General features: G+C 41.1%; 1 protein-coding gene across 1 annotated transcript in view; it reads right to left on the bottom strand.

Moving 5' to 3' along the window:
• Window positions 1-26,620, bottom strand: part of LOC145407476 (putative neural-cadherin 2) — a 143,045-nt gene that overhangs the window by 102,133 nt on the left and 14,292 nt on the right. Inside the window, exons 2-3 of the mRNA XM_080278405.1 lie at window positions 14,618-14,684; window positions 12,020-12,148 (exon numbers count right to left, since the gene is read on the bottom strand). Coding sequence (XP_080134531.1) covers window positions 12,020-12,148; window positions 14,618-14,684 — 196 coding nt within the window. The remainder of the gene's footprint in view (window positions 1-12,019; window positions 12,149-14,617; window positions 14,685-26,620) is intronic.

The following is a 26,620-nucleotide window of genomic DNA, read 5'->3' as shown; positions in this document are numbered from 1 at the left end:
TACAAAACCTCCTCCAACTTCGTTGGAAGAAAAAAGACAAATAAAACACACGAGAACATTAATAATAATAATAATAATAATAATAATAATAATAATAATAAAAAGCTGAGGAAGGAAGACGGATTCATTGTCTACCCTGAGCAAAGACCTGAGCGCCCGTGGCGACATCACCGCGCGGGAAAAGTTGAAGGGAGGACATTGCAAATTTTCAGGAAATCACAGCGGCGAGAGAGCGAGGGTTTAATACCAAAGTTTCGCGTGTGTCTCATAATGGCGGACATAAAGCGGGGGCGACGCAGGAATACAAAGCGGCCACGAAATGCATTAAACTTTGCTGAAGATAACATGAGACGCGGCACCCGAGTAGCACGGGACTCGAATTTTTTTTTTTTCTTTTAGTTCCGTTTTGTGTAGGATAAGACAAGAAAAGGGAAGAGCGAGCCTCACATATTCTTGTTTTTCCTTGAGAGAGAGAGAGAGATGTATACAGGCATCGTTACATGAGCTGTTTTACTGGTAACTATTTTCAGGGAACTGGCGACTTTTCCTGGCGATTGTCATTGCAAATGCCAGTGTCAGGAAATTTAACAGTTGCCAAGAGAATGTCACCAGGACGGTGTTGCCAGGGAGAAGTTGCCAGGAAAACTGATTGCGTGACACTCACTAGAGTAATTTTCCGCTCGTAACTTGCATTTATTTTCTGCATGAAGGACAAGACATACGCGAAGTCTTGGCACAATCCTTTCCCTACTTCTTCCTGAAAAACAAATTCTGAATAACTTACGAAGTAGTTTCCTTTTCGTAAGCAATTTTTTTTTTTTTTTTTTTTTTTTTTTTTTATAGGAAGGAAAAAGAAAAGAGCACAGAATCTCTCCACTGTCTGTAAAACACATCTTTCTCTCGCTATCAAATACCTGTTGTTGCCAAGATCTGATTTCCAGGAAGGATAATGAAAGGAGACTCCACCGTCTTATCATATGTCTTGCCTTTCCCACATAACAAAGCTAAGTTACGTGAAAATATTCCTCTCGTAACCAAGAAAGGTGGGGAAAAAAGGTCAGCCTTTCTTCTTTCCTAAAAATAATGAAAAATGCCGAGTTACACGATAATCTTCCCCCCGTAACCAAGGAGAAGCTGAGTCTCTTGTCCTTCCTATAAATAGAACGCTTAATTATTACAAAGCACTGCTTAGTTACGCAATCATTTTCCTCTCGTAACTAAGGAAGGAGAAAAGATCAGAGCATTTTTCCCCTCGTAAATAAGAAAGGACAAGAAAAAGACAAGTTTTCATGTAACTAAGGACACAAGATCAAATCATTTTGCTCTCGTAACTAAGGAAGGAAAACAGAGTGTAACAATTTTCATCCAGCAACTACTGAAGGACAACAAAAGGACAAATTATTCTTCTTGTACGTAAGGACAAGAAAATGTCAGATGAATTTTGCTATTGAAACTAAGAAAGGAGAGGTAAAGTTTGGATAATTTTCCTCTCGTAACTAAGGAAGAAGAAAAGTAGATAATTTTCCTCTTGTAACTAAGGACAGGAAAAGGTCAGAAAATTTTTCTATCTAATATTTTATAGCACTAGCTGTGTGTGTGTGTGTGTGTGTGTGTGTGTGTGTGTGTGTGTGTGTATTTAGCAGCCGAAACTACACATACAAATCACACCAAAATTGGCAAAAAAATCGCAAAAAATTCGCTGATGTGAAAAAAAACTTGGTCCCATCGCGACTGAAAAACTTTTATTACATTTAATGAGCAAGCAAAGTTTGACCAAAAAACGCTGCTTCCGGCGTGAGTGAATGAAAATAGGGTTGCGTTCACCGTAGAGTTTTTGGTGGCTTTATTTCTGTGTGTGTGTGTGTGTGTGTGTGTGTGTGTGTGTGTGTGTGTGATTATGTGTGTATTTTGGGCAGCCGAAACTACACATTCAAATCACACCAATATTGGCACAAAAATTGCAAAAAATTCGCTGTTATGAAAAAACTTGGTCCCATCACAGGACTTTTACTATATTAAATGACCGATCAAATTTTGACCAAAAAGAGCCACTCCCGGCGCTCGGTCGGTTGCCGTGGCCGAGTGATTAATATCTCAGACTTGTGTACGGACAACTTGGGCTCCATTCCTGAAGCTGCAAATAACATGATCAATTGGTTAGCTGCAAAAATCCAAGTGACAACGTTAGACTAGAACAGCACATAAACGGACCATCATGGGGCCTTCCATGTCACCTTGACGGCCGATAGTGACAACGTTAGACTAGAACAGCACATAAACGTGACTTGGATTACCTGAAATGATCGCAGTGCATGCGCGAAGCGCAAGGAAACGAGTGAGAAGCATGAGGAAACGAGTGCGAAGGCACGAGAAAGCAAGAGCGCAGGTTGAAAGCCCTCCACAGGAGCAAGTGCGAGAGGGCCCGAAGGGCCCACAAGCACTTGTTGTACCAAAGAAAGGACAAGGAAAGGTCAGATAATTTGCCCTTTGTAACTAAGGAAGGTCAGGAAATGGTGACATTAATTTTCCTCTCGTAACAAAAGGACAAGAAAAGGTTAGACAGTTTTCCTCTATTTAACTTGGAAGGACAAGGGAAGGTTGGATATGCATCTTGCCATGCCTCGCGTCCTACAAAAACAAATCTTGGTTGCTCTGACAAGGAGTTGATGGCCAGCTTGTCTGTGATTCTGGCCACAGTTCTGGAGACCTGCATGAGCATCCTGAGAAACTGAAACAAAAGACGTCTGACTGGAAAGAAGAATACAAAATGAAAGAAGGTTAAATTACTGCCTATCGACTACACGAGGTTTATTATCCCTTTCAGTTAGGTGACGCATTATCCATCTTTTGTCTCTCTCCAGGCAATATCAACTCACTTTTCAAATACAGACTTACTCGATCTTGAGGGGTTAGACACAGCCTTCATTAACTTCATTTCAAATAGTCGGGTCTCCTCAACCAATACAATTGTTTGGGAGCATCAAGAATGAAATATAGAGGGCGTTACTGAGCTCAAGGGGTTAAGGAAGACAGTACCGTTTTGCTGTCAGTCTGTCCCTACAATACTACGAGAAGTAATCTGCATCCATCCAAGTACCCAGCGATACTTCTGGGTGAACAGCGACATGGGGGAACGAACTAAGTCTATCAATCTTGTCTGCCTTTTGAACTGAACCCAGGTTCTTCTAGATGCTAGCTGAATGTGCTATCCAACGCACTCCCCGCTCTCCCATGAGGAAATACCAAACAGGATTAACTCCACTACCGCGTACGGTTTCTGTGATGTGCAAAATATCGTCGGGCGTCGACAAAAAATAAAATAAATAAATAAATAAAATCAAAATTGTACCGTACGTCGTGAAAGTTATAGACACTGTTTTCAACACCGTGCCTGCGTAATGCTTCTCCCTACCGAACACAATCATCTGCAGTTACAAGGAACGAAATCTCTATTTTTTTTTTTTTACATCATGGTGGAAAGCTTTAGGGATTAATGTAGCAATCAACGTAACCTATAACCCCTTCAATACAAAGTATTGGTAAAGTAGGGAATGTGAAGGTGGATGGAATAGTTGGTGAGTGGGGTGTGCCTGCTGTGATAGATGAGAATGGCAGTGCGTTAGTGAACATTTGTGCTGGGAGAGGGTTGGTGATAGCCAATACCCTCTTCAGGCACAAAATGATCCACAGGTATACATGGCAAGTGACGAGAAGGGTGGGTGGTGAACAGAAAGAAAGGAAGGCAACGACTGATTATGTGTGTGTGGATGAAAGGATACGAAAATGTGTAATGGATGCAAGAGCTTATAGAGGTTGGGGGAGAGGACTTTCTGACCACTGGTGGTGGCCAGAATCAAGGTCCATTTAGGATGGAGCAATAGAAGAAGGGAAGGACAGGAAGAAGGAGTATTTGTAAGGAGAGTGAAAAGGTTACAAGAGGATGAGAAAAAGGCAGAGTATAAGAGAGAAGTGGAGGAACGATTGAGCAAATATGATTTGGAGCAGATGGGAGACGTGGAAGGTGTGTGCAGGATATTTACAGAAGAAATACGTGCAGCATGTGATGTGGTGTGTGGGATGAAGAGAAGACGGAGGGATGTGAAAGGAACAGCGTGGTGGAATGAAGAGGTGAGACAGGCTGTGGCACAAAAGAAGAAAGCATACAATGAATGGTTGAGAAATAGGGGAGTGGAAGAACTTGAGAGGCGGAAGAGAGAGTTATATGTAGAGAGAAAAAGAGAGGTGAAAAGATTAGTGAGAGAGAGTAAGAAGAGAGCGGATGAGGAATTTGGAAGGAACTTGAGTGTAAAATGGAGGGACTGTAAGAAAATGTTCTGGAAAGAGGTGAAAAGAGTAAGACAGGATGGAAGTGAAGTTAGCAGGGGAGTGAAAGCTAAAAATGGTAGATTACTAGTGGAGAAGGGAGAAAAAGTGAGCAGATGGAGAGAACACTTTAAGGAATTATTGAACATAAAAGATGGAAGTAATGCGAGTATAAGTGGCTGGGGAATGGCTGGGAGAGGGAGGGAGGTGAGAAGACAGGAAGAAATCAGTAGGATACAAGTTGTGGAAGCAATGAAGAAAGTGAAATTGGGGAAAGCCCCAGGAATTGATGAAGTGTGTGGTGAAATGCTGAAGTATGGGGGAGAGATAGAAGTAGAATGGATGTGGAAAATGTGCAGATTGGCCTGGGAGGAAGGTAGAGTCCCGGAGGATTGGAAGCCAGGTATAATTATTCCCTTGTACAAAGGAAAAGGGGAAAAAGAAGTGTGTGGTAATCATAGGGGCATCTGTCTTCTTAGTATAATAGGAAAAGTGTATGGTAGGGTATTTATTGACAGAGTTAAAGAAAGAACAGAGGAATTAGTTGGAGAAGAACAGGGAGGCTCTAGGAAGGGTAGAGGTTGTGTAGATCAGATATTCATTCTTAGATCTTTAATGGAAACGTTTCTAGAGAAGGGAAAGAAGTTGTATTCGGCTTTCATGGATTTGGAGAAAGCATATGACCGGGTGGATAGACAAGGATTGTGGAAAGTATTAAGAATATATGGAGTAGATTGGAAGTTGTTGAATGCCGTGAAGAGTATGTATGATGGTGCTAAGGCTGCAGTGCGTGTGGATGGTGAACTGAGTGAATTTTTCTCTTTGATAGTTGGGTTGAAACAGGGATGTGTCATGTCTCCATGGTTATTCAATCTGTACATGGATAGGGTAATAAAAGAGGTACAAGGTAGGGTAGTGGACGTTAGAGTGGCCCTGGTGAGAGAGGGTAGTGTTTGGAAACTCCCTGTACTGTTGTTTGAAGATGATACTGTGTTGTTGATTGAAGACGAAGGAGAGCTGCAAGGCTTGGTGGATGAGTTTGATAGAGTGTGTAAGAAGCGGAATCTAAAGGTGAATGTAGGGAGGAGTAAAGTGATGGTCTTTGAGAGAGGTGAAGTCAGTGAATGTACAGCGAGGTTGGATGGTGAGGGATTTGAAAATGTGAGTACGTTTAAGTACTTGGGTAGTGTGATGAGTAAGGATGGAGGTTTGGAGGGTGAATTGCTTGAAAGGGTACAGCAGGGAAGAAAGGTTGCTGGTTCTTTGAAAGCAGTGATAAGAAACAGGGAAGTGAGCATGGAAGTGAAAAAGTTACTACATGACAGTATTGTGATACCAACTCTAAAGGATGGAAGTGAAGCTTGGACGTTGCTGGAAGGACACAAGTCAAGAGTGAGAGCAGTGGAAATGAGTTATTTAAGAGAAACCTGTGGAGTCACATGGAGAGACAGGCTGAGAAATGAGGATATAAGGGAGCGTTGTGGTGTGGATGTGGATGTGATAGGAAGCGTTAAGAGGAATACACTGAGGTGGTTTGGCCATGTGGAGAGGATAGAGGGTGAAAGACTGAAGAAGAGAGTGTATGTGAGTGAGGTGGAGGGGGGAAGAGGGAGGGGGAAGCCGAGGATGAGATGGAGGGATGGGGTGGAGAGGTATATGAGAGCGGGGTGTGTGGATTGGGCGCGGGGCAGTGAAATGGCGGGGGACAGGGCGACGTGGAGGCGGTTTGTTTGTGGCCACCCCGAACGGGATTGAGGCGTCTGGGAATATATATATATATATATATATATATATATATATATATATATATATATATATATATATATATATATATATATATATATATATATATACCGTACAGGGTGTTACGTGACGTATGACAAAAACTTACACCAATGATCTATCATGTAATTTTGAGTATATTTTGTTCTATAAACATATGCTCTCTGTGACCCCAGTTCAGTACCCAGCATTCCGCTGTTTAACTGTAAAAGCTTCGTGCCTTGCATGTGCCATTGGATGAGCGCTTCGCAGGGCGACGGGAGTTTTTGTCATGTCGCGTTACACCCTGCATATTAAACAATGAGAAAGTCATGCAATGAAAGAAGTCAGAAGCGATTTTCATTAAACTCTTCACGATGCAAGGTGTGGTCAAAGCAAAATACAAGTATCAGGTGATAACAAAAATATAACAAAAAGGAAGATATTTGGCTGCACGGGTTAAATCCCCACAGCCGGACGTATTTATAAACGAAGTGGCTTGTGAATATAGAAGGGTGTTAATATGAAAGCACAGATATCACCAATGTGTCTCCCTGCTGCCACTTCCAGCCATTAGAGAGGGCAGGACGAACAAAGACCACTCCCTTTGTCCTCCCATCACACTGCTGGGGCGGGAGTGCAAGAGGAGGAAAAGAAAGAATTACATGCACACAAAGTTATACAAATGAGGGGTGGACGCTGCTCTCAGAAAAAGGATTTCATCTGGGGAAAGTGAGTTTATCCACCACTCTCCTCGGGAATAAACCCGTGCACAGTACTTTTTATATGGAGTTCTTGTAAAAATATATGGTGTATGGCTGTTTTTATTATTATGTAAATTATAAACATTGAAGGATTTCAATTTCAGACGTTGAGTATTAAATCACGTTTTTTATATGGTAGGATACTTATTAATAGCGTTACGGAAATAACAGAAGAACTAGTTGGTGAAGAACAGGGAGGTTTTAGGAAGGGAAGAGTTCCGTAGATGAGATATTCATTCTTTAATCTTCGGTGGAAAAGTTTCCAGAGAAGGGAACGAAGTTGGATTTGGAGAAAGCATATGACAGGGTGGATAGACAAGGAATGTGAAAAATATTATGAATATTATGGAGTAGATGGGAAGTTGTTGAATGCCGTGAAGAGTATGTATGAGGGTGCTAAGGCTGCAGTGCGTGTGGATAGTGAACTAAGCGAATTTTTCAGTTTTAATTTTGGATTAAAAAAGCGATGTCATGTCACCATTACTGTTCAGTCTGTATATAGATGGGGTTATAAATGAGATACAAGGTAGGGCTTGGATGTTTGAGTGACCCTCATGAGAGAGGGCAAAAGTTTGGAAACTCCCTGTACTATTGTTTGCAGATGACACTGCATTGTTAAGTGAAGATGAAGGGCAACTGCAAGGCTTCGTGAATGAGTTTGGAAGAATGTGTATGAAACGGAATCTAAAGGTGAATGTAAGGAGGAATAAAATTATGGTCTTTGAGAGAAATGAAGTCACTGAATGTGCGCTGAGGCTGGATGAGGAGGAGATGGAAAATGTGAATAGGCCTACATTTAGGTGCCGTACTTGGGTAGTGTGATGTATAAGGATGGAAGTTTGGAGGGCAAAGTGCTTGAAAGGGTACAACAGGGAAGAAAGGTTGCTGGTTCTTTGAAAGCAGTGATAAGAAACAGGGAAGTGAGCATGAAAGTGAAAAAGTCGCTGCATGGCAGTATTGTGAGACCAATCCTAACGTATGGAAGAGAAGCTTAGACCTCGTTGGAAGGACACAAGTCAAGAGTGAGAGCAGTGGAAATGAGTTATTTGAGAGTCACATGTGGAGTTATTTGGAGAGACAGACTGAGAAATGAGAATGTGAAGGAACTTTGTGGTGTGGATGTGGATGTGATAAAAATAACGTTAGGAGAAATACACTGAGGTGGTTTGGCCATGTGAAGAGGATGGGAAAGATAGACTGACGAGGAGAGAGTATGTGAGCGAAGTGGAGGGAGGGGAGAGGAAGAGGTAGGCCGAGGATGAGATGGAGGGATGGAGTGGGGAGGTATATGAGAGAGGGGTGTGTGGCCTGGGAGCAGGGCAGTGAATTGGCGGGGGACTGGGAGACGTGGAGGCGACTTGTTTGTGGCCACCCCTTACGTGAAGGCGTCTGGCATTAGATAGATGATACACAAATAGTTTATAAAGAGCATATCCACATTTATCTATCTATCTATCTATCTACCTATCCATCCATCCATCCATCCGCCTATCAAGCTATCTTCCTGTAAATTTATGTATCTCTATATCTATACATCTACCTACATCTACATTTACCCATCAATCTATATCTACGAGTACATCTTTCTATGTACTTATCTATCAAATGCGATGTAGCCTTCAATTTTCTTTACGATTATAAATATATTCGTATTAAATAATAGCTCTTCTGGACTTATAAACCTTGCCAAGAGTGTAACATAAACCTATCTTTGCAACTTCCCTTAACCAAATCACCTTTGTTCACTCTAAGGCAGGAGTCATCAGCATCTCTCTCTCTCTCACACACACACACACACACACACACACACACACACACAACTCACTAAATCCACACTAAACCTCTCTATACTACAATGGACTTAAACCCGTATGTTGTCTCACCATATTCATGAGGGCATCACCATACATTTGTCTACCTTGAAGGGTTTTATACTACCTCACTCTTTCCTGAGATTGTCATTACACCTCATTCAATGTTGTCATCCCACCTCACTGTTTTTGAGGCAGTCACTACACCTCGCTCAGTCCTGTCATCCTACCTCACTCCATTCTCAGCTCGTCATCATGCTTCAGTCTATCCTGAGGTTGTCACTACACATCAGTCTATCCTGAGGCTGTCAATACTCTTCAGTCTATCCTGATACTGTCAATACACTTCAGTCTATCCTGAGGCTGTCACGACACATCAGTCTATCCTGAGGCTGTCAATACACTTCAGTCTATCCTGAGGTTGTCACGACACATCAGTCTATCCTGAGGCTGTCAATACTGTTCAGTCTATCCTGATACTGTCACTACACTTCAGTCTATCCTGAGGCTGTCACTACACTTCAGTCTATCCTGATACTGTCAATGCACTTCAGTCTACCCTGAGGCTGTCATTACAGTTAAGTCTATCCCGATACTGTCACTACACTTCAGTCTATCCTGATACTGTCACTACACTTCAGTCTATCCTGATACTGTCACTACACTTCAGTCTATCCTGATACTGTCACTACACTTCAGTCTATCCTGATACTGTCACTACACTTCAGTCTATCCTGATACTGTCACTACACTTCAGTCTATCCTGAGGCTGTCCCAACACCTCACTATATCCTCAGGTCGGTCTCTGGTAGGTCTCACTACATCACTGGGCCTCACCATAAATACCGCTATTGAACCCGACGCGAACTTGGTCTCATTCCGCTAAAAAATACCCGCCATCACTCTGCCTGGCTGACGGGCGTCTGAGGCCAGCGGGGTGAGGAGGGGCTGGGTAGGGTGAGGCAGAGTGAGGCTGGTGGGTGTCTTGGGGTTGGGAGGGGGGGAAAGGGGGGAGTGTGGGCTGGGGTGTGGTTGGGTGGGTTAGTGGCTCCACCAGTGCAATATGTTGGTGTCAGGTACACCCATGGAAAGTTACGCGTTATACACTCGCTCGCCACCTCGAAATAGTAAAAAATGTAAGACAAGTGGTAGGGAAGCAGTAGCCAACATTCATCTATCTGGTAACTGTGTGAGGAGGTTGGGGATGGAAGAGGGAGGGGTAGGAACTATCAGCTGCCCCAGCCTCCCTCCTCCCTTAACCTCTCTCCTCCCACACAGTGGTAACACATGTGAGTGTCTGGCTACTGCTTCACTAGTGGTTCTCTCACGCATAAAGGTCCGAACTGGCAGGCAGGTGTATAATGCGAAACTTGTCTCGGGTGTACATGTTACCGCAGCAGTGATGGTCGTCAACATCACAGTGACCGTCAGGTGCACTGCTTGCCTTGTGGCTGCAGAAGCTGCCAGTGTGAGACTGGTGGGTGGTCATCGCAGGCTGCTGTCACCAGCCTGGATCAGGGTCGTTAGCACAAGAGCAGTTTATCATCACCTGGGTAACTTCACTGCTTTGGGAAAGGAAGCAAACTGTGAGTGGTCAGCTCCTTGCCGCCTGGCAGACAGTCATAAAGCATTAAATGATTCTTGGTGGATTATGAGAAAGTTGAGTTAAATGTGGATGTTGGTAAAATTGCAAGGTATCATGAACAATTAACGGTACAAAGAAACTGACAGCCTTCTACACGGATGAAATGATACTTATAAACCAAATCACTGTAGAAGCTGCAAGATTTGATAATCGGTGAGGAGGAACGTAACATACTTCTCAATAGCGTGGAGTCAAAGGCTTTTCGTCTCATCAGCTCTCCTCCTCTTACTGGCTCCCTTTAACTTCTGTCTCTTCGCCGCACTGTTGCACCTTTATCTCTTTTATATCGCTACTTCAATGGTCACTGCTCCTCTGAACTGTCTGCTTGCATCCCTCCACCTCTACGACGTCTAGCAATAAACTCTCATCCCTTTTCTGTCCAATCCTCTAATGCAAGAATTAACCGTTACTCCCAGTCCTTCATTTATACAACAGGTCAACTCTGGAACTGTCTTCCTCTGTCTGTATATCCTACTTCCTATGATCTCCAGTCCTTCAAACGCAGTGTGTCCAGGCATCTCGAAATGAACGGATCTTGAATTTGGCTCTCTTTTGTATTGTTTTTGCTTTTTCTTGGAACAGTTTGCGGGATCCGGCCTTTGGTTTCTTCTTTCTCGCATAAAAAAAATAAAACTTGTGAACTCAACGTAGACGTAAGATAGTGTTAATGCTCGATTCACTAAACATATTGAATAAACCTCTCGATAGCAGGTCTTCAATGAACTCAGTGTAAGTGTAATCGGCTAGAAGACTTAGTTATGTAGCTTACTACAATGTTAATGAGAGTGATACTATTTTTTTTCTTTCGTTCTTTTAGAGCAAGTGAACTTCTACAAGAAATAGCCATATATGAAGCCAAACATACTCAATAAGCAGGTGCCTTCCTATACGGTAACACGAAGAACAGGCATCATCTTTCGAGAGAAATCGTGCGAGGGAAAATTTAAGGAGACTCGTCAAGGAATTACGGAAGCGAGAAAGCTAATCCTGGAATCCGGCAGGCAGCTGGAAGGGTCTTGGCGAGGAAATAGAAGGACAGGTAGGACTGACTGGGTTAGACTCGTACTTAGACGGATGGGGGGACTCAGTAAGAGCGTAGACAGGTGGGGGACTCAAACAGGAAGAATGTAGGTAGGTGGAGGACTCAGGACAGGAAGGTGGTAGATAAGAGGAGGATTAAGACTGGAAGACGGTAGACAGGTGGGAGACTCAGACAAGAAGAGGGTAGCCAGGTGGGGGACTCAAGACAGGATGAGGGTAGCCAGGTGGGAGACTCAGACAGGAATACGGCAGACATGTCTGAGATAATGACGTAACACGGAAACTGGCAGGTGAACTCACTGCCCTAAATTCGTACATCGACAAGTGGGGGGGTCAGCAAGGAGGAGGACAGCTAGGCTACTTTACGACGGCAGTAAATATCGCTATCTAGATGGAGTCATTGTGAAGGAAGAGTTATGGACATAATTAAACATCAGTGGGAGGGTAGCCTACTCGAGAACGACCACACACCCAGTCCAGGAACCTCATACTTTAGCTCTCAGTCTAGGCCAACCATGGCCTTGCTGGAGTACGGGTGGATGAACTCCCACTTAGTAAAGGGAACAGTTATATTTAATAAATTTTTGTGTATACACAGTGAGTCCAGGAATACATATGAAGATAACGTATACAGACTGCGTTGCAGAATACTAAGATGAGTATGTGTGACTGACCTTGGCAGTGTGTGGCAGAAACAGTGAGGACGGTGGAGGCGAGGTGTGAGTCTTCAGAGAGGACGGCGCAGTAGCGAGGCTCAGAGAACTCCACCAGAGGCCCCCCAGACTCAGACACCAGGCGCGTCGCTGAGGGAGGCAGACAGGCACGGGTTAATAGCAGGCACAAGGACACATGAAACGCTAAGTAAAGACTAATAACAATCGTAATATTCTCTTTAAAATCCGTGTTGGAAGATTTTACACAGAGCTGTAAAAAATTCCAACTAGAAAATAGAACACGAAAAATTACAAACTTTCCCACATGCCAATCCTCCAACATTTCCCCTTACTTGAGAGGAGCAAAAGCCAGCGTAATGAAAAGGTTTACTCGTAGTTTTAATTTGCTTTGTTTTTTCAACTGCGACCTCATCATGAACACTGCTAACATTTTATTTGTCCTACACTCATTCACAACAAAGAAAACAGGAAGAAGCTATTTAAATTTACTTCCAAGCCTCTGTAAAGACAAGGGACACCTCCAGTCACTACCACTAAGTCACGGGTGTAAAAATGGAAGACTCTGGCGTGAAATTTTAACCATGGTCACAGAATAATGGCGAAGAGCACTTACCAAACTTTAAATTGAATTATTGAACAACAGTGCAAAATAAATCCATGAGACGTGTACCTGCATCAAACAACAGTGCAAAATAAATCCATGAGACGTGTACCTGCATCAAACAACAGTGCAAAATAAATCCATGAGACGTGTACCTGCATCAAACAACAGTGCAAAACAAATCCATGAGACGTGTACCTGCATCAAAGTTTAATCACCAGCGGCACTCTTCCTTCACGCCCTTCATTAGTTTCTCACAGCCACATCAAAATGCTATGCGCTTCAAACTTCCCAATTTTATAAGTCAGTAATGGTTCAGCAATTAAACAACTGAGAAAGGCGTTTCTCATTTTAAAAATATGCTCAGTGTCTCAGTTTATAAATTTACCCCCTATGAGACAATCGTTAAGTTACTACTACTACTACTACTACTGTAGGACTACATAATAGATAGATAGATAAATAGATAGATAGAGAGACAGATAGAAGCAGGGAGTCAGATGATGAGAGGTGTTGTGTCTGCGAGAATCGAGCAGTACTAAACATGCTTACACACTCTGACACGAGGAATGCTTGAGACAGCGTCTAGTGGCCATATACACACATACACATATGCTCACACACAGGCTACGGGAACTTTCCATCCATGAGGAACACACGTGACACACCCCTGCTACACCAGAATTTTAGGAAAGAGAGTTTAGAAGGAGACAAGCGACCCTAGAGAAAAGGACCGAGAAAACTTCCAGGTAGAAAAACGGAACAAACAAACGAAGAGTGAGACACGACTCACAACTCATCTTACTCACTCGTCTTCACTCAAGTTACTCATCGCTACTCATTCACTCACCACAGCTACCAGTGTGGGAAGCCGACGTCACCATGTGCTGAGATGACATCACAACGCGAGTCTGCCATGCCAAGCAACGTGTGACTGACACCAGGCACTTCTCACCACTACTCATTACTCATTATTCACATAGCTCCTACTCATATTCACTTATTTTCACAGTTAAGTTGGAAATTCGACGTTCTATGCTGAGGTTTGCCTGGGACAGCCGTTAACCACTACAAATACCAGGCCATGGAATTTCCTGAGTAATATCGTCCATCAACACACCACTAGAATTATCAAGAGATCTTCAATCAAACCTGTATTTTCTTCCGAGATCGACTTTTGTATCGACACACCTCTACGATCTGTATCAAGTGGGTAAAATTATACTTGCTCATTTCTTCTCAGTGCTAAAATTAGCTATATTCAACTTATTTAATCATCTAGTTTGCTAGGACATAAATAAACAAGAGGCGTATTTCATAACATCATATCTTAATGACAGGAATATTTTCGCCACCACCCACGTTAATACCAGATGACACACAAATTGCCACAACATCAGACTCACAATTAAGAGACAGCCCACCCCTTGTACAACCCTCACCACACGTTATAGATAAAGAAACAAATACGGGAGTTTCGGATGATGAGTGGGAAACCCCTTCAGACATAGAGAGTGTCGACTTTGCAGCTGCCTTGCATACGTATGCCAATATACTTAACAGGGTTCACCGGTCCGGTCATACATATTCCACCATTCCCTCACATAACGATAAACTCGTACAAGTTGAATTAACAGGGCAATCATTAAATATGAATCAAGAACCAAATACTGCTGATCTAAAAACCACACCTCACGTTTTTGTGTATCACGAGGATAAGACTGCCCCAAAATTCTCTGGCACAGACAAGGATCGCATTGATGTCATTTCATTAATCAGTCAGTGCGAACAAATGTTCATCAAGCGCCACATACTAGATGAACAAGAAAAAATTGCTATTTTTTCATCTTGCATAAGCCAGGAAAGATGTCCAGCAAGCAATTTATTGCGCTCCGATAAGCTACATCGTGCTAGGACATATGATGAATTTAAAACTGAATTTCTGAAGAAATTTTCTGGAGGTATGAACTTCTTGCCAGGTATAATTCCAGAATTACATAAAATTGTAGATCTTGTAAGGGAGCACACTACAAACCATGTGCTCAGTGAAATAACTGCTGATGTCTCCACAATCAAGAGAACCCTATTAGCTACTCTGGAGAATTCTAAGTGGATAACAGATGATGGAAAGATGTCCCCAGACCTCGTCGTGGACATCATTGGTTATGTAGCTGCCTTGTGTAAATTACCTGATAGAACCCTTAAGATCGCCAAAACGATCGCGTACAACCCAGGAATGTGCTTGCTAGACTTAATGAACGAGGTAGAGATGCAGTGCAGTAAAGCAGGTGTGGTCGACACACATGCACATTCTGGTAGAATCAGGGTACCTGAGACAGTATCAGCTGTGAAAACATCTACACCGACCCCAAACAGAGAACAAAATCGATCGCGACCAGAAATGAGGCAGCCCAAACAAACAAAGACGCCTAGACCTCGTTCCCACACGCCTTCCTACAGGCAGTTTCATAAGTTTTCGCGCAGCCCGAGCAGGTCTCGCGCCATAAACAACACTTCTTATGGGAAATCACCTCGTAGGTCACAGTCAAGGGATAGGTCCATTCTGTGTCATTACTGTGCAAAACCAGGACACACAAGGTATGAATGCTTTATCAAGGCAAAAGAGGACAAACAAAAGACACAAGGATTTGGTCCTTACTGTAGGCATCATAGATACCAAGGGCACTGGACCAGTGATTGCAAAACAGTAGAAAAAATTGTGTCTATGTTCAAATCGGGGGAAGACCAAGTCATGACAAAAAACGAACAAACGTAAAGAAGAACAAGGCTAAACTTCACATAGGAGGCATGTTGGGAAATGAGTGTATCTTGATACCAGCTGTATGTGAGGATCAAAACGTTTCCTTATTTTTAGATACAGGCTCTCCAGTGAACTTAATAACACATGAAGAACTGAACAGAATTCTTAAAAATAAAAAGAAAGTAACTTTTCTGGATGAAGCTGATTTAGAATTATACACAGTAGATGGTCAAGAGATTACAGTAAAAGGTATGATAAGATTAAATCTCAGTTTCACAGAAACTACAAGACCATTCTCTGCATTGTTCTATATCGTTGAAAACTTAGCAATTAAAGCTCATATGTTACTGGGCTTAAGATCCATGAGAACTGAGAACATAACTATACTCCCACAAATGAATGGAATAGACTTTGATAATGAATTCATAGAGGAAATACTTTCAGAGCCCTCACCGATTAGTAGAACAGAGCCAAAAAGAATTGGTAATATTAAAGGCTTAAACAAACATACACAAACAGATGAGTGTATAAATCCACTTACACCAGCAACCCCATCCTCCAGAATTAGTGACCCAGATAACAGTACTGATTTATCAATTTTTCCAGCCCATCTCACTAATGATTTGGTTATACCACCTAATTCATACATGAAGGTTACCATAAAGAGCAAATTACGGAATAGTACTGTTCTTGTCTTAGAAGAATTATGTAAAGTAAAGGGATTGTCAGTAGAAAACGCATTATGTCATACGAACGACGAAGGGCTAACTCAGATATTCATTATTAATCACATGAATGGGGAAGTTCAGTTGAAGAAGGGAACTTGCATAGTTAATATTGAAAAATGTTTCGCCCCTGTGAAGGAAATAAATATTGGTGGAGTAACAAGTGAGATAAAATCTACGGATAGAGAAAGAATAAAAGAGAATTTAATTCACTCAGGTGAATTTGACGAAGAAAATGATTTGTTAACCCTGCTGGAAACACACAGGGACACCGTAGCATTGCCCGGAGAACAATTAGGGTGTACTAACTTGATTAATCACATGATTAATGTGCACCCAGAAACACCACCAATTTCCGTACCAGCTTATCGCATACCACACTCCCAACGTACACTTGCAAATCAGTATGTCGATGAAATGTTAAAGCTTGGAATTATTGAGCCTTCAGTTTCTCCGTGGAACGCTCCCTTTTCTTTGTGCCCAAGAGAAATGGAGAAATGCGTGCGGTAGTAGATTACCGTAAACTAAATAATCACACAATCCCAGACAGATTTCCCATGCCATTGCTAAGTGATGTTCTACAGAATATTGGTCCTGAGAATAATATATTCTCGACCATCGATCTCCTAAACGGTTACTATCAGATTCCGGTATCTCAGGAGTCACGTAAATACACTGCCTTTTCAACAAACAGAGGCCATTATCAATATACAAGAATGCCAATGGGACTGAGGACAGCCCCCGGTACGTTCCAGCGTCTTATGAATTACGTATTGTCCGGAATTTTAGGACAAGGAATATTTGTTTATCTTGACGATATTATTATCGCAACGAAGAATATTAAGGATCATCTCAGGAAATTAGACTTACTCTTACAAAAGCTTAGTGATGCTGGTTTAAAAATTAAACTTTCTAAATGCAAATTTTGCTTTAAGGAAATAAATTTCTTAGGCCACAAATTAAGTTCTGATACCATCAGAACTTAATTTGTGGTCTAAGAAATTTATTTCCTTATGACAAAATACAGGCAGTGAGAGATTTTCCTGAACCCACTACGACTGACAAAGTTAGACAGTTTTTAGGTCTGGCTGGGTACTATAGGTCCTTCGTACCACAGTTCTCTCATATAGCCTTCCCTCTATTCCAACTACTCAAAAAAGATGCTGTATTCCAATGGGAAGAAGAACAAAAAAGGGCATTTAACAATCTAAAAATTAAACTAACAAATGCACCTTGTTTAGCATATCCGAATTACACAAAATCATTTCTTATTTGTACAGACGAATCAGTTAAAGGATTAGGGGCTGTACTGATGCAGGAAGATAAAAGAGGAAAGAATCAACCAATTGCATTTGCCAGCAGACAAACAAGAGGTGCGGAGAAAAATTATAGCACTACAGACTTAGAGGCACTTGCAGTGATTTTTGCATTACAAAAGTTTCGAGATTTGGTATATGGTTACGAAATCCACTTATTCACCGACCATAAACCACTGGTGGGTATGTTTAAAGAAAAACTCCTTTCTGGGAGGAGAGCAAGATGGAAATGTACAGTTGAAAACTACAATGTACAAATACATTATATACAAGGTAAAATGAATATAGTAGCTGACGCATTATCTAGGAACCCGAACACAATTCAGGTCGCGGCGTTAGATCTCAAAGGAAATATCCCAAACCACGAGGATGTCGCAAAGGCACAAAGACTTGACCCAATATGGTCAAAAGTAATATACAAGTTAGAAAGTGGAGATGACATACAATTACCCAAACTTCATGTCCCACTTGAACAATTCTCAATGGTCAATAATACATTATACAAAATTAACTCTAAACAACCAAAACGCCAAAGAAATACTAACCAGTTGGTAGTACCTAATGACATGATACCCCAAGTATTACGAATGATACACGACAGCCCACATGCAGGACACCCTGGAAAGGATAAGACATTCAACCAAGCCCAGCTATTATATTACTGGCCTTCATTACGAAGAGATATAAACAATCATATAGACAGATGCGAATCATGTGCAGAACACAAAGGATACCCAATCACACCTGCACCGATGGGTAATTACCCTGTACCACATCAACCATGGGACGTTGTCGCTGTTGATTTACTCAAGATGCCATTATCATACAATAATAACCTATACTTATTCGTAGCAACGGATCATTTTTCCCGTTGTCATTTTAGCTCCAATTAAAGATAAGACAGCAGAGACAGTAGCAAAGGCAATAACAGATAATGTAATATGTCGCTTTACTACCCCAAAGGTATTAATAAGTGATAATGGAGGAGAATTTAATTCTGAGATCTTACAAGAAATATGTAAACAATACAACATCAAAAAGGTTAACGTTTTGGCCTATCACCCAGCATCGAATGGGTTGGTAGAGAGACAAAATAAAAAGGTATTAGATGTGCTACGACACATTCTCAGTGAAAATTATGCAAGCTGGGATGATTGGATTCCCAGAGTAGAGGCCTCCATTAATGGGTCTATAAATAAATCCATTGGTGACACACCACATTTCATTATATATGGCACAGATAAAAAATTACCGTATGAGCTCCTAGAAGGTGACAGCATGCCTATATACAATTACGATGATTACTCTAAACTCCGTTTACGTGAATTCCAGGACATTCACAAAAGAGTGAAAAAACAATTAACGATGTCCAAGGAAGAAATGACGGAGGCATTTAACAAGAAGGCAAAAGATTCACCTATCAGCTTAGGAGACATTGTTTACGGAGTCATTCATACGAGAGACAATAAATTATCCCCTAAATTTGAGGGCCCATACAGAGTAATTAACATAAAAGCAAACAAAGTTTTAATTAAGTCACTTTCAAGTGGCGAGGAAAAACAAGTTCATATTGACCATTTAAAACGAGTTTCAAGGGAATTATCCCATAATTATTCAGTCTCGGATACAACCGAACAGGTGAACGTACCTCAAGAAACCAAGCAAGAACACAACAATGATTACAAAAAGAAATTAAGGTCATATACCAAACAATCGAACATAGGTGCAACTGTTCCAATAAAATCTACAGTACATCATTTACGAGAATTAAATATCGATTTAAACTCCTTCTATAAATGAAATAACAGCCAACCGTAACGCACACCATCACTATCATCAACCACAGCTTTATAGGAAATTAATAGATTTTTTTTCGGTAGGTTACGATGAAGGGACTTATGCTATGGATTCTCCTATACATAGTAAGAGTATATGCGCACCTAGACCCCAAGCATATAGTACGACAAGGATGCCTCATAGCTCCAACGGCCACGACTACAATCGTCAAGGACGTCATGAGTACTGAAATAAGTCTAGATTACTTGTATAACTTACCTACTTATGTAGAAAGACTTGCGACGCCGATGCGAACTCTGGACTTCAAGATAGGGAATTATGTTTCACAAGCACATAACACCAAGGAAGTGGATGAAATGGTGAAGTTAGCGAAATGGAAACTAGAACAGGCGAAGTCAACTATGCTCGTCATGATCCAAGATCTCCCATCTTATGGAACGGAGGTACTGAGCGACAGGAACAATATCACACGTACTCGCCAAAAGCGCGGTTTGTTCGATCTGGGCGGCGCAATTCTTGGGAACATCTTTGGATTGGCTACAGAGGATGACCTTAAAGAAATAAACAACAAATTTAATAAGATAGCTCAGGTACTAACATACCAAGATAAATTCATCACAGGACAGAACTCGGCAATGAAGACAATTGTGAAAAATCTGAAACAAGCAGAAAACGTAGCTCTCGAGAGTGTAGATAAAATAAATGACTTAGAGGGCAACGTTACTCTTTTCCAGCACTTCTCCATCATCACAGAACATATTGACACGATTCTACTACAATTAGAGAACACTAGAGATCATTTCAGGGCACTTATGCAAGGAATTTCGAATGCTGGTGATGGCAAGATCACAAATGACTTACTCCCAGTTCATGAGCTACGTCAGATAGTTAGTCAAGGCATACATAAACATAAATTGAAGCCATTGTTCCGCAGTAGGGAATTTATGCAATATTACCCGTACTTAGAAGCAACACTAACACCAACATCAGTGATAGTTCATGTACCATTCATCACGGAAGACCTGTTCACAGTATACCAAATACACCCCTTCCCCTATAGAAACAACAACACTTTGGTCATCATCAACATCAACACAGACACCGAACTCATCATGGTCTCCAAGAGACGAGACACTGTCACTTTCGCAAGTGAGTCAACGATTGAGCGAAAGTGCCGCACATCCTTACATGCTGTTCATCTTTGTCCTGCGTACATTTTCACGTTTCAGCCTACTGATACAGTCCCTTGTGAAATGGCTATCATCAGCAATAACAATATTCATCATCATTGCAACTTCACTTTTGCTCCAGATAAACTTGTACACCATCAACGCATTGGACACTCGCAGTTTTTTTATTTCCCTCATAACACATCAGTTTACATAGTCTGTCCAGATATACCACCATCTCATACATCAGCCTCAGGATTATACATAGCACCAGACTACTGTGCGGTATTTACACCATCCATGTCTACTTTTTCCACCATCAATCACTACGCCATTATCAACCATACACACAAACATTTCCACCCACTGCCTAATATGAACTTAAACATGAGCACAAGTATTAAGCTGACTTCACCTAAGTTTGAAACTATGCAGCTGATCAATGAAACAATGAAGCCCTGGGAAGATTTGAGTTTGAGTATGTTCAACCCATATTACGTGTATAGCCAAGCACCTTCTGTCTTTATAATCATCTGCATTGTAGTTGCAGTACTGCTGTTCGCAATGCACAGAATGCATGCAAGAATTGCTAATTTGGAGTCATTATTTAGTGGGGGGAGAGTTAACATCACAGTTAACCACCCTGAATGAAGTGTATATATTTTGTATATAGTATTAATTATATATATATAAAAAAAAAATAAATAAATAAAAAATAAATAAAAAATAATAATAATAATACAAAGAAGAATGACCCATATATGACAGACCAGTACCATTATCTTTGAATGAAATATTAATAACTCTTACAATAATCTTAATTTTAAACTATTTTTATTCTTGCATGTATGCATTTCACTATAATATCCCAAGTACATACTGTATTACAGTTAAATAATTTACTTTAATGCATTTATTCAAATATGTATACAACTTATTTAAAATGTAATATTACTGAATAATCACTATTTACTATGAATAATATATGTATACAATATTCATACAATTATGTTACTTTACAATATTATATATTTCACTTAATTAGCTTATAAGTTCATTATAATGTGTATGTAGTATGTATTAATATGTTATAACTATTAAATGTCGATGGTGCGCCATTTTCGCGCGGCCGAGCAAATGTAGGACTACATAATAGATAGATAGATAAATAGATAGATAGAGAGACAGATAGAAGCAGGGAGTCAGATGATGAGAGGTGTTGTGTCTGCGAGAATCGAGCAGTACTAAACATGCTTACACACTCTGACGCGAGGAATGCTTGAGACAGCGTCTAGTGGCCATATACACACATACACATATGCTCACACACAGGCTACGGGAACTTTCCATCCACGAGGAACACACGTGACACACCCCTGCTACACCAGAATTTTAGGAAAGAGAGTTTAGAAGGAGACAAGTGACCCTAGAGAGAGGTCGAGACGAAGATTAGCCTTAGAACAGAAAGAGAGAGAGATAGCGAGACAGGGAGGTAGCTACCCGGGACTTATACTCTTCCCATAGAGAGACCTGTTTAATATTCCAAGACAAATAAAAATAGTCCCATACTATTCTTTACCTCTCCCGTCACTACATGACATCTGGTGGGGAAACTACTACAAGATATAAAGCCGCTCGACCACAAGTCTAAAATATACTTCTCTACAAGTGACTACAAAGTCTTTATGACATTTGGTAGCAGCGAACGTATACGAACCTCGTCTACGAATCAACATTAAATTACTACAAAATATCAAGATTGAAAACAACCAACAACATCAGCTCCTGACAGTATTCTCTCCATCCAGCCCCCTCCGTCTCCCAGATCATTACGCTGATGCAGAGGTCAAGAGATCACACGACGCCTTGCAAGTAGCTTAATGACAAACCAGCAAATCTGCGGACATCGTCTCCGAATTAAAAGCAAATTTCTACAAAAGCAACCGAGACTACAAGATTAGCTTCAGTTCTACATTGAATCCTACAAAATACAGCCTACAGTGCAAATAGTCTACAAAGTCTACAGCCATCTACAATCAACTACAGCCATGTACAATCAACTACAGCCATCTACAATCAACTACAATTAACAACTCTACGTCGTCTGTATAATCTTCTACACGCACCTACAAGTAGCGGCAGTCTTCATCCCACAACGAGTAAATCACTAGAGAAAAGGACCAAGTCTCTAGCTGTCCACAACGGCACTTCATTTCGTCTTCGAGAACGTATTCGGTAAACTTAGCGGGGGAGCTCAAACTTGGCATCCACCTCGCTCAACATGTGAGGGAACAGCACCTCAACAACATCCCATCACCCAGTCCCCAGAAGCTGGCGTGAGGGTTCAACATGCGGCGCACTTGGCCGGCTTACGTAGCCCCAGAGGCTTAAACAACAGAGAGACATGACCGGCAACACGGACCGGTTAACACGCCACGAAGGTACATTGTAACCGTGTTTGGTGGACAACAACCATTCCCGGTCCAGGCCGCCACGTAGCTGACTTACAGGGTAGCGCCACCAACCCCGGCCTCCAGAATTAGTGACTACATAATTAGTGGCTACATAATAATAATAATAATAATAATAATAATAATGATACTACTACTACTACTACTACTACTACTAATAATAATGTGGGAAAATACGGACACAACGAGGTATCTTTAGTCACGAATTTGCAACACCTCTTCAATCCAATACAGTATTCTTTTTCACTCTTGCCACCTCCTGACGATTCCAGTCAGCTTGGGGGAGACTACGAGCTTAGAGAGATAGCATACCTATGTCTTACCCTCTCGCTACAAGAGTTCTCCCTAAGACGAATAAACTAATCTAGAGGTGTCAAGGATAAGTCTATAGAATACATCACTTGATTTAGAGGATGAATACATTTGTTGTTAGATTTTTATCTTGGGTATGATGAATGATTAGTAATGGAAGCCTACTGTGGGACATGGCAAAAGTAAGGTCAGTTCTCTCTCTCTCTCTCTCTCTCTCTCTCTCTCTCTCTCCTTTCGTTTCTCTGAAGTTCGGTAAATTTCACCAAGAGATCACTGGGATGTCTAGAGAGTTATTTCTGTTAGTCTCTTTAAACCTTTAACTGCACAAGGGTGTTAAGCAGAAAATCACAATCCTTAAGACAAAATCACTATCTTTAAGGCAGAAAATCACTATCTTTAATGTATAAAATCACTATCTTTAAGGCTGAAAATCACTATCTTTAATGTATAAAATCACTATCTTTAAGGCTGAAAATCACTGTCTTTGAGGCAGAAAATCACTATCTTTAAGGTAGAAAATCACTACCTTTAAGGTAGAAAATCACTACCTTTAAGGTAGAAAATGACTGTCTTTAAGGTAGAAAATCAGTCTTTAAGGTAGAAAATCACTATCTTTAAGGCAGAAAATAACTATCTTTAAGGTAGAAAATCACTATCTTTATGGTAGAAAATCACTGACTTTAAGGTAGAAAATCAGTCTTTAAGGTAGAAAATCATTGTCTTTAAGGTAGAAAATCATTGTCTTTAAGGTAGAAAATCATTGTCTTTAAGGTAGAAAATCACTGTCTTTAAGGTAGAAAATCATTGTCTTTAAGGTAGAAAATCAATCTTTAAGGTAGAAAATCACTATCTTTAAGGTAGAAAATCAGTCTTTAAGGTAGAAAATCACTGTCTTTAAGGTAGAAAATCACTGTCTTTAAGGTAGAAAATCACTATCTTTAAGGTAGAAAATCACTGTCTTTAAGGTAGAAAATCACTATCTTTAAGGTAGAAAATCACTGTCTTTAAGGTAGAAAATCACTATCTTTAAGGTAGAAAATCACTGTCTTTAAAGGAGCTATGACGGGCAGGTTATATAACATCTAAATCTCTTAGTCTCTTACCCACATAACCAAACACATTTCTTTATATATAGATAGATAGATAGATAGATAGACAGATATAAACCAAGACGCACTCTACATTTCACAATTAGCAGGTGGACACCTGGCAATATACAAATCAACACTTCCTATAAATCATACAGACAAACGAAAATCGTGCCATCCATGAAGCAAACAAAACACAAATTAAAAAAGCACATCAGTTTGAAGCCGTACTTGAAACTCGACAAACAAAAACAATGACGAGAGAGAGAGAGAGAGAGAGAGAGAGAGAGAGAGAGAGAGTCCCCAGTTTTTATTATTTTTGACGCAATATTTGGCTCTTACGGAGAAAAATTCTGGCACTACTGGAAAGCAATTTTCACAATTTCAAAATGATATGACATGCTTTAATAATTTAGAGGAAACAATTACGGTGCTCCTCAACGATAGGAATTTTATAAGCCACACCGGGCGAGAATTTACACAGCACATTTCGGCTGATGTAGAGTTCTCCCTCCTTTTGCCCGGTAAGACAGTGTCAGTTTGGAAGATGCAAGAATAAAATGTAAAGAAAGCATAAAATGGTGTCCTCCGTCTGAAGAGGTTAATTACAGTCACCCCGGCCATTCTTCCCTGCCAATATTTCGTCGCCGTTAGCATTATATGTCTATCTGTCTGTCCATTAATTAATACCTGGCAGTCTACGCCAGCGACCGTGGGTGGGGGGGGTGGCTTGTTCCTCTCGCCATCTGAGTTTGCCGCAGGTCTAGGACTCCAAACCCAAGCGGTGTTTGACTTTAAAGATTTTTGTTGGTAGTGTTTCTTTTCATGTGCTTGGTAATATCCTCACACAAACACACGCACACACACACACACACACACACACACACACACACACACACACACACACACACACACACACACACACACACAGACACACACACACAGACACACACACACACACACTGCAACATTTTTTTTCATATACCCCATCTCATTACTGATACCCTATCCAGTCTTACTTTTCCAGCGTAGAAATGTTTATTCTGGCCACTACTCTCCCTTTCAAATCCCATCCTACATTGGACCTTATTATGTACGGGAATAGAAAGCAAGCTAAATTATAATGTCATTTCTGTCACCTGGCTAATACTTTGTGCTATACCATTTAATCACCTAAAAAGACTGGATGATGGAGGTATGTATCATCACCTGACTTGCTGCTTCTTAATCTGTCGTCAGCTTTTCCTCAGTTTAACTTGCAAGATCATTTCCCATTCCCAGGCTCGCATAGAGCTGTCTATCTGTCTATTTATCTATCTATCTATTATGATTTGTAAATATAATATGGAGTCCTAACATATGTATGTAGGTATGAGTTATCGTGATATCTCTCATCATATCTATTAAACTGTCTATATATCTATTAATCAGTCAACCTACTATCTACCTATCAATCTAGCTATCTCTATCTTTTATCTGTCTATATCTCTCCATCTATCTGTATATATATTAATATGCTTTTTCTGATGTTTTTAAATTAATCACTCTATACTATATCTATCTATCTATCTATTCATCTATCTATATCTATCCATCTACCTATCTATTTATCTGTCTTTCTATCCACAGTCTCTGTCTATTCATCCATCTACCCATCTACCTATCCATGTATCCATCCACCTACTCATCAACCTATCCATCCATCTACCTATCTATCCATCTACCTACCAATATATCTATCTACTTATCTATCTATCTATCTATCTATTGATCTACCTATCTACCTAGCTATCTGTCTGTGTCCCACTTAAATGAAACCAACCAACCAACCAAAAGTATACTGTATACTTTTCCATTTTACAAGAGGATTTTCCAACCCAAGCTCACCGGTCTTACAGTTATTTATCTGCACCTCTCCACTACCCCTCTCTACTGCACATCTCTACTGCACATCTCCACTACGCCTCTCCACTGCATCTCTCCACTGCATCTTTCCACTGTCCCCCTTCACTGCACCTCTCCACTGCGCCTCACTGCCCCTTTCCACTGCACCTCTCCACTGCGCCTCACTGCCTCTCTCTACTGCGCCTCACCGCCCCTTTCCACTGCACCTCTCCACTGCACCTTTCCACTGCACCTCTCCACTGCACCTCACTGTCCCCCTTCACTGTGCCTCTCCACTGTGCCTCACCGCCCCTTTCCACTGCACCTCTCCACTGCCCCTTTCCACTGCACCTCTCCACTGCCCCTTTCCACTGCACCTCTCCACTGCGCCTCACTGTCCCCCTTCACTGTGCCTCACCGCCCCTTTCCACTGCACCTCTCCACTGCCCCTCTCCACTGCACCTCTCCACTGCGCCT

The sequence above is a fragment of the Coenobita brevimanus genome, chromosome 73, assembly GCF_032717465.1.
Source record: "Coenobita brevimanus isolate Jiangsu-jjx chromosome 73, ASM3271746v2, whole genome shotgun sequence".
Lineage (NCBI taxonomy): Eukaryota > Metazoa > Arthropoda > Malacostraca > Decapoda > Coenobitidae > Coenobita > Coenobita brevimanus.
The sequence above is the reverse complement of the archived record's forward strand: the minus strand, read 5'-3'. Positions and strand labels throughout refer to the sequence as shown.